The 9,418-nt window shown below is 39.1% G+C and overlaps 1 protein-coding gene across 1 annotated transcript; it reads left to right on the plus strand.

Annotated features, from left to right (window-relative positions):
* The first annotated feature begins 1,150 nt into the window (after positions 1 to 1,150).
* On the plus strand, positions 1,151 to 4,202 carry LOC122640177 (S-adenosylmethionine decarboxylase proenzyme-like). The gene is made up of 3 exons (XM_043833332.1): positions 1,151 to 1,234; positions 2,613 to 2,760; positions 2,944 to 4,202. Exon 3 carries the CDS (start codon positions 3,099 to 3,101, stop codon positions 4,188 to 4,190), a length of 1,092 nt encoding a protein of 363 aa, XP_043689267.1. The 5' UTR covers positions 1,151 to 1,234; positions 2,613 to 2,760; positions 2,944 to 3,098; the 3' UTR covers positions 4,191 to 4,202.
* Positions 4,203 to 9,418: the final 5,216 nt, after the last annotated feature.

The raw sequence follows: 9,418 nt of genomic DNA on the forward strand, positions 1-9,418 counted from the left end.
TATCCGCTCAGTTTTGATCATTGTTGATATCAATATATATCAACCGTATCGATCCAGATTGGACCGAATCTAGGTCAAAAACCACTTTTGTACCTTAAAACATCGCATTTTAATCCATTCACTAATAATGTATCGATCAAGTATTAAAATCGAATACCCTCAATACTGATACATAGTGTTCATAGATACCAACATGTATCGATCAATAAAACTAATACGATATTGATATCTAAATCATGTATTGGATAACATCATCCACCATGCATGCATGAGGACCACATGAATATCATCACAATCATCTTCAGATCTTTATCCCCTGCAATTTTTTGCTCGGTCCAGTTCTCCTAGTGCCCCTAATTAGTTCTTGTGCAATAACCATTCTACTCCTACCAGACCACTCTGCGCGGGTGAGGTCCACCCCCCTCTTATTAAAGGCAATAGGGAATTCGACCGGGCAAAAAATCATCAATTCATCATCATCCAAAAATAGATTGAAGAGCCGAGTATAGGGAATCTTTACGTACGTGAAGTGAAGTGATTAACAAATTAATAATGTGACCCACCTACCAATGACACATTTCATGTAAATAGTGTACGTGAAGATTCCCCACCTTCAGAGTTTTTTAGATGAAGGCCCCACTCTCAGAGTAGCCAAGGGGAAAAGGTTAAAAAGCAATAAATACAGCTCACACCCCACATCCATCTTTCTCTCTCTCTCTCTCAAATGTGGCCACACATTCCGCCATGTCAACACATCTAGATATAGCGTGATACGATTTTAGTTGTTTTTGGCTTTCTGTTTTCCAGCTCATCCTCGAAAACGCCTCTCAGCCACTACCTTTTCGGTTGTACTATAATGACCACAATATCCCTATTCCTACCCTACCAGCTTCCTCGAAGATGCTGTGGTGTAACCGTAATTATGTTAAACATTAGTGGCTGCTTTTTGAGTGAGCTTTCTGAACTCACTATATAAGCTCCTCCCACGTTCAAGTAGAGAAAAAGGAGAAGCCGAGAATTATTGCGAAGGTTCAAATCTCAATTTTCGTATCTAGGGTTTGTGGAATCAATTTCTGTAAGTGTGATTTTGTTCATGATATTTTGGTTCTTTATTGAGTTTGATCTGACTCCTTTGTTATCTGATTTATGGTTTTCATTTCGATTTCAGGCTCTGCGCGTGGGGGAATAAGAGGAGTTCATATTGATCGGCGTTTTCATTACAAAAACTGTTTTTGTAAGTTTTGATTCTCATCGTGCTTGATTTTGATGTATTTCTTTTAAGCTCTCTAGTAAATAATAGAGTTCATGTTAAAATAACTCCCAGGTTTTATATCCTTGTCTTTCCCCCTGCATATTTTGAAAATCATCGTGAGGTTCTTTTATTTATTTAGGGTTTTTTTTAATCAATCTTCTTATCGTTAACATTTGGTATTGGATGTATGTCAGGATGGATTTTTACCATTTGAATGTTTAGAAACAACGTTTTTGGAGTTGTTTTTTTTTTTTTTAATGCATTTCTCTAATTAATTAAATCCTTTTTGAATATGTTGTCATGGTGGTATATGATATTTTTGCAAAGATGTGATGATGATAGAATTATTGCCCCATTCTTTTATTTCATCCTCCCTAGTAATTTCTCTAATCTGTAATAGATAAGATTAAACTTTTAATGTGTGAAAACCAACAATAACATATGAAATGGACATGTCTATCATTGTTAAGTTTCTATTTTCCTACCCTTCATAGTTGTCAAGGTGGCATCCAGAAGCCTTGGGGGCCTTGATTTTGGACCCTCTGCAACGCCTGGGGTTGTCTAGACACCGTGAAAACTATGCTTGGATTTAGAATTGTGTTTATATTGCTGCAAGGTTCCATCAGATTGCAAGTGAAAGGAAACTTCTCGTCCCTTTATTTCTTTTGCAACCAGATGGAACCTTAGGGATAGAGAATTTCTATTGTTATAATTGTTACTGCGACTCATGGCCTATGAATATAATGTTAACACAGTGATATCTTTCTTGCTATCATAATGAGTATCATTATGAAGAATTTTCATTTTTGGGGGGGCTTAAGTCTTAGTTTTATTTAGGATTCCATCATGTTAATTTCTCTATCTACTTCGCTTCTGTTTTATTGTCCTGGATTTGGAGTCATTCATTCATCCTTTGTTTCTAATTTCTTTTTTCATTCAGACGCCTTGGGCGCCTTGATTTTGGACCCTTTGCAACGCCGTGGGTCGTCTAGACGCCGTGACAACTATGCTTGGATTTAGAATTGTGTTTATATTTCTGTAAGGTTCCATCAGATTGCAAGTGAAAGGAAACTTCTCTTCCCTTTATTTCCCTTGCAACCGGAACCTTAGGGATAGAGAATTTCTATTGTTGTAATTGTTATAATTGTTACTGCAACCCATGGCCTATGAATATAATGTTAACACGGTGATATCTTTCTTGCTATTATCATAATGATGAATTTTCAGCTTAAGTCTTAATTGTATTTAGGGTTCCATCATGCTGATTTCTCTATCTACTTCACTTCCGTTTTATTGTCCTGGATTTGGAGTCGTTCATTAATCCTTTGTTTCTAATTTCTTTTTTCATCTCTTGTTAAAGAAGACTGAATGATCTAATGGAGACCAAAGGTGGGAAGAAGAAGTCTAGCAGTAAATCCTCATTTTATGAAGCTCCTCTAGGCTACAGCATTGAAGACATCCGACCTCACGGTGGAATCAAGAAGTTCAGATCTGCTGCCTACTCCAACGTAAGTTTGTATCCTGTTTGTATCCCACTAGATAGCTGGTCCAATTAATAATGTTTAATTATCAAGTGGTCAGAGTCTACAATGTTTTTTCAGGTTTACCAATGACTATGATCCTATTTCTTATGTTATTCTTCAAATGTTTTGCAAATACTGACTTTGGGATGTTGTTTTCCATATGTACAGTGCGTGCGGAAGCCATCCTGATTCTCAACGAGCCTCCTCATAACCAATTTAGATTAATAAGCCATTATTTTATTTTGTTCCTGCTCCCCATTTTTACCCTTCTTGTTATCTTTGTTTGCTCTCTTAGCATCATTATTTACTTCCCCTGAGGAAAGATGGCCTTCCCGGTCTCTGCAATTGGATTTGAAGGCTATGAGAAGAGGCTCGAGATATCTTTCTTTGAGCCTGGAATCTTTGCTGATCCTGGAGGGAAGGGCCTCCGTAATCTGACCAAAACTCAGTTGGATGAGATCCTTACACCTGCTGAATGCACTATAGTTGCATCACTGTCAAATGCAGATGTCGACTCATACGTCCTCTCTGAGTCCAGCCTTTTTGTGTACGCTTACAAGATAATCATCAAAACTTGTGGCACCACAAAGCTTCTTCTCTCAATTCCACCAATCCTGGAGTTAGCTAGCTCCCTTTCCCTCTCTGTAAGAGCTGTGAGGTACACTCGTGGAAGTTTCACATTTCCAGGAGCTCAGCCATTTCCACACCGTAACTTTTCGGAGGAGGTCAAGATCCTTGACAGTTATTTTGGGAAGCTTGGATCAGGTGGTAGAGCTTATGTGATGGGTAGTCTTGTCGAGTCACAGAAGTGGCACACATACTCTGCTTGTGCAGAAATGGACAACCACCAAAACCCAGTTTGTACCCTTGAGATGTGCATGACTGGCTTGGACAAGAAGTTGGCGTCTGTCTTCTACAAGACTCAAGCAAGCTCAGCAGCTGAGATGACTAATATCTCTGGTATAAGGAACATCCTTCCCCATTCCAAAATCTCTGATTTTGAGTTCGATCCTTGTGGATACTCCATGAATTCCATCGAAGGTGCTGCAATCTCTACAATTCATGTTACTCCGGAAGATGGTTTCAGTTATGCGAGCTTTGAAGCAGCGGGTTACAATTTGAAGACTATGAACCTCAAACAACTGATAGGCAGGGTGTTAGCATGTTTCCAACCGAGGGAGTTCTCTATAGCTATTCATGCTACTGATGTCTTGAGCAATGGGCTTGATTCTGATTGTCCACTAGATGTCTCGGGATATGACGGTGGAGAGGGGAGCATTCAACCTCTTGGAATGGGTGGCTGTGTTGTTTATCAGAGTTTTGTTGGTAATGGTGATTTGGGGTCTCCCAGATCAATTCTGAAATCCTTCTGGAAAGAGGAAGAAGATGATCAAGATGATGCTGTGGCAGGGTAGTTCAGTGCCAGTTTGTTGATTTGCACCTTTTATTATTTAGGAATAAACAAGGTGTTAGGTATGTTTGGGGAGTAGTAGGAAAGTACAATTCTGATTTTGTGGTTTGGAATTTGAATATGGAATTATGTTAGTAATATATTAATAATGGTTTTGGTATAAGTTTCTATATTTGATTTCTTCTATGGCTTATTGTCATTAATTCTAATAATTTTGGATGAAACAATGTTTAATGTGGTTCAGTACAATTTTGATTGTGATTAATTAATAGTGGTTTTAGATTAAAGAGGTTCAATTCCTTAACACAAAAATAAATAAAGGATAAAACCTCAGCGGGGTGGTTCACTCATTTTCTTACATGGGTAAAAGAGCTAAGACTTGTTTTCACTTTTTTGTTCTTTTTGGTAAGAATTTGTTCACTTCGATTTATAGAATGGTGCTTGTGCATGGAATAGTGTAATAGGGCTTAAATGAATTTTGGAGAAAAGTTTTCTGTGACTTCTTTTTACATTTCTGTTGTTTTTTAAAGAGTGGGGAGGGGGGTGTTGGGTAGGAGAAAGATTTCATATTTGCTGCACTAAACTGGTAAATGAAACCACGACCTTTATCTTTCATAATTGAAAAGAATAAAACTGACCTTTACATATAGGACCTAGCTTTTCATCACCCAGGTGAGGAGAGAATGAATTCAACAACCATTTTTGGTGGTAACTATGAGAGCACACTAACACAGTGGTGGACTATTGGGTGAAAGAAAACTTTTTCTCTGCTCTTATGTTGGGAGTGTCTAAATTCACAATAATGTAGTCTGAAAAAAAAATTCTAATTCAATGGGTCACATCACCTGCATGGTGCAAGTTAGCGCCCACCTTGTGGTTTGTCTATCTCTCTCGTCCCCCTTTGAAATGATACCTGCCCCTCAAAACAAAAAGACAACCAAAACACCTAATGCATTTGAATTTGTGTTTGGAATGCATTTTCTGGAAAGATTCTAGACGTAATGCATTTGAAATTGTGTTTGGCATGCATTCTCAGGATAGATTCTATCTAGAATGCATTTGGAAAACACTCACAGGAGAATGGAAGAATTTTCCTGTCGGAAAAAAATATGGTTGGAAGCAAATTTAACCTTCAAATTACTTTAAAGGGAAAGTTTTTGTTAAATGACTGGTTTTAAATGATTCTTTAGCCTGCATCAAGAAGTTTGTGCAGAAGACTCATCAAGAACTCCTAAGATTGAAACCTACCATGAATGATGACATCTTCCAGCAGAACGATTTGTTTCAAGTGTCAATTCGAACAGGTGAAGGTTATCAAGGCAAGTGAGTTATTTAAAGTGGGAGGAAACAGTTAACATAAATCTTACAGAAGGGCTCTCCATCTCAAGGATGGTGTGGTCTTCTCAGAGAATCTCTTTAGACTCCTTTCTTGCAGCTGATGCTGGACAACCATCCATTTCTTAAGTACTCAGAAGCTTTAGAATATTGGGAACTCTTTCCTCTTCCAAGCAGTGAAATTATACATGCCTTTCCCGTCAGTAGATGGATCCAATATGCTGAAGCTTCATACCTATCAGGAAATATGTTTTGGTGTTTGGTGCAAATGCCATTCTGTGACAGGCTATCTACAGATTGAAGCTTATTGGGGCAAAATTATTTCTTTTCTCAAGCTCTTCTCTCTTCATAGAGCTATATTCTTTTTTCTTGTGGTCAGAAGAGGTTCAAAAATTCTGACAACAGAGCCCTCTTAAAGTGTTCTATGGCAATGTCGATTGATCAATCTGAAGGGCCTTCCTTTTCCCTTCAACTTGTGACAATGGGAAATTCTTACCTAAATTGGAAATCTGGTGGTGGATTCTTGGAAATCAAGAAACCGAGTTTGTATTTAATCTCAATATGGCTCGAATTAAGATCAAAACCTGCTGGTCTAACATGTCACGATTCGCACCCAAAAAAATTCCCACCTTTGATTAGTATTGTAGGCTGATGTACTCAGTGGAGATCCAATGTTGAACATTCCTCATCTCATGATATAAGAAGAGCAACTCTAAAACATGTTTATACACCTGATATGAATTCACAAGTGGAAGTTCTGCTCCCACCCATTGTTCCCAGATCAGTAATCGGGAAAGAAAACAAGGAAAAGATTGGACCAAATCAGAGTTGAAGCCCCTGTATTTGAAACCCATGTTCACCTTTCTCTGGGGTTTCTTTTGGAGTGGAATCTGAAACTAACGGAAGTGCTGCAGATATGGAAGGGTGAATGTCACGTGAAGAAGCAATATAAGATTCAGTCAAGATCTACAGGTTATCTACGTACTTCAACAAGGAAGTAGAGAAAATTAGAATGGAATCTTAACTGTGACAGTGGTAGAGATCTCTCTGCTAAGAGACAGTAGAAAGCAGGTACAATATGATTTATGAATGCATTTCACTGGAATATGTGAGAGATGGGATTGGATGAGAAAAGACCAGACAATCAGGATTCATTCACAGAAGATAAAATGTAAAGCACCTCCTGGTCCACTAATGTGAAGTGTGGAATGACATTAAAAAAAACAAGGAGGGTGCTTCTAAATGAGTATGTTTATGGTCCAAATATAGAAATAAAGAAGCCAAATTTTTTCATAGAGATATTAAATGTAGATTGAACTGAAGTGGTTGGTCCACAAGTGACTTTCCATCTGCATTATCTGATGTCGAGCTTAGGTGGTTCATCTGGGCGCTACGTAAAGTCTAAGAGCAGGGTGGGCTTTGAAGCAGAATTAGACGCGGATTTGAAGTTGCCAGTGGACTTACCTGATGTTTTCTCTTCCTATTTTTTTTTTGGGGAGGGGGGGGGGGAGGGATAGTTCCCCTTATCCTCCCCCCTGCAGCCCTCATCCACTAGTGTCTGCTCTCGCCCCATTAGATGATGCTGGAGAGGGGGACTAGAATGAATATATGGGCCCGGGAACTCTTATTCTCATTTGTCAATTCCCTATCACTTCACTGGAGGTGGGCACTAGAACTTTGGAATGGTAGTCTGTATTGAGATATACTGGAAGGGTAACAGGATCAACACTATAAAGCTATTACTTATTACTGATTGCGGATTCTATATCTACTGGTGGGCGGACTAGATTTGATGATCATGATTTCTCGTAACTGAAGCTCCGTGAGTTGGACGTGTATAATCCCTCGCTAATAATACACAGAGCTGGGGGTCGATAGTCTCATAATAGAGTTTCATTCCCTCACCAGAAACTGCTTCTTCTCCATTGATTCTGGGTTTGATTCCGTCTATTATTTCTTAGGGCACCACTAGCTAATACCTAGATATAGATTCCCTACTATCAAACCGCCTCTCTTAGAGTGAAGATTGCCTAAATTATCGTGTTTAACCTTCGCCCGAATCGAACTTGGTAAGCTCGAATCAGAAAGGAACACTTCATTTCGCCGGGGGACAGATCCTGCTTTAGCCAAATCATCAACCACCCCAATATTTTCCCTAAATGTGTGAGATATAGATATCTGTGGTAGTAGACCACTACGTAGACCCTAGTATCCGCCATCTTTTGCTAAATCCTAGCCGACCTTTACCCCCTCAAGGGTCTGTTCCTTTCGGTCGATCTTTTTTTGCGATGTCTACTTGTTCTAGTATTTTCATATCTTCCTCACCATGCCCTATTTTTATTTTGACGATTTTTCGGATCTACTTTGCAATACCATTCTCCAATCTCACCCTCACCATAGATACAGATTAATTTGTGCGTACTCATCTCCCCCACAGTAGTGGCATCAGCCGGGTGGACTTGTTTCAAGCCTCTCGCACACAAACTGAGCCCACTCTAGGTCCTGCCCGGGAAGATTCAGATAAAAGTCTAGAAGTTGACCCTCACTAGGCAGAACACATAAAGTTCCAATGAAAGAAAAGTTTTGTGCCTTTGCTTCTGTTGCCTCTGCGTTTTATCCAAAGTATCAGCAACCTACTAGTGGTACCGTCGTTCTCTAGGAAACTAACAGCTCGTAATTGTTCGGTTGCTTCTAACGGAGCTCTTGGACATAACACAAGTTGGATGGCTTATTCCCTATCTTGCAGCTACTAAATCAATCTTGCTATTGAAAGTTGACATGCTAAAAGATTTTTGAATTCCCATGTCAACTTAAATAGTCCCATTGGGGATGGAAAAGATAGAAGAGGAAGACACCAAATCTCAAGAAACTGTTAGCCGCGGAAAATTAGCCATAGTTGAAGAAGAGGGTGAGAAATAACTTAGTTTAATCTGTCTACAATTGAAATGCCAGTATTACATTTTTTTTTTTTTTTGGGGGGGGTAAAAGCCAGAGTTAAAAAAATTATCGGGGGTGGGGGGGGGGGGGGTTGGTCATTTTGACCCCCTATTGTCCCCATCTGACGTTTTATACACGACCATGGACAATCTTTGGCATAACAACAACAACAACAATAATAATATAGTCCCCTGCCCTTAAAAAAAAGGCTGGAAGCAAAATACTGAAAGTCAGCAAGGCATTTAAATCTTGAAGCATTGCTCAGGTTGCTGCTTCATTATAGCATGGACTTTTAGATGGAATGCAATTCCAGAATGTTTGAAGAGCAAGTCAAGGTTCTCAATGATCTTAGGGATTATTGCTTGTTGGTGCTAATGGCAAAGGTTCTCAATGATCTTAGGGATTATTACAATTTAGTGTCTTGAGTTTTCATATGATCATACAAAAAAAAACACAAAAAACAAAAAAAAAAAGGTTACTTGGGGGAGGGGGGGTGGTTGGTCATTTCGACTCCCCTATTGTCCTCGATGCCCATCCAACGTTTTGTGCGCGACCATGCATGGTCAAGGCCGTGCACAAACCTCCTTTGGCCTAAGAAGTTCACCCCCCAACCCCCTCCCCCTCCCCCTCCCCCCACCCACATGAAACAACAAGGCTGGAAGCAAAATACTGAAAAGTCAGCAGGGCATTTAAATCTTACCAACGCAAGTAAGCATAACTCAGGTTGCTGCTTCATTATATAGCATGGACTTTTAGATGGAATGCAATTCCAGAATGTTTGAAGAGCAAGTCAATGTTCTCAATGATCTTAGGGATTATTGCTTGTTGGTGCTAATGTCAAAGGTTTTATTTTCTATTATTTTATTTTCAGGGAAGGGGTCTCTGAAATTAAGGCATTTCCTACGCCATCATACAGTGTAATATTTTATTTATTTTTGCAAGAGAGAAAATATAATAAAA

Source organism: Telopea speciosissima, chromosome 9 (genome assembly GCF_018873765.1).
Source record: "Telopea speciosissima isolate NSW1024214 ecotype Mountain lineage chromosome 9, Tspe_v1, whole genome shotgun sequence".
NCBI classification, from domain to species: Eukaryota; Viridiplantae; Streptophyta; class Magnoliopsida; order Proteales; family Proteaceae; genus Telopea; species Telopea speciosissima.

Bases quoted from the DNA above. Each gene is read 5' to 3' on its own strand.
- LOC122640177 (XM_043833332.1), top strand. From the start codon at position 3,099: ATGGCCTTCCCGGTCTCTGCAATTGGATTTGAAGGCTATGAGAAGAGG.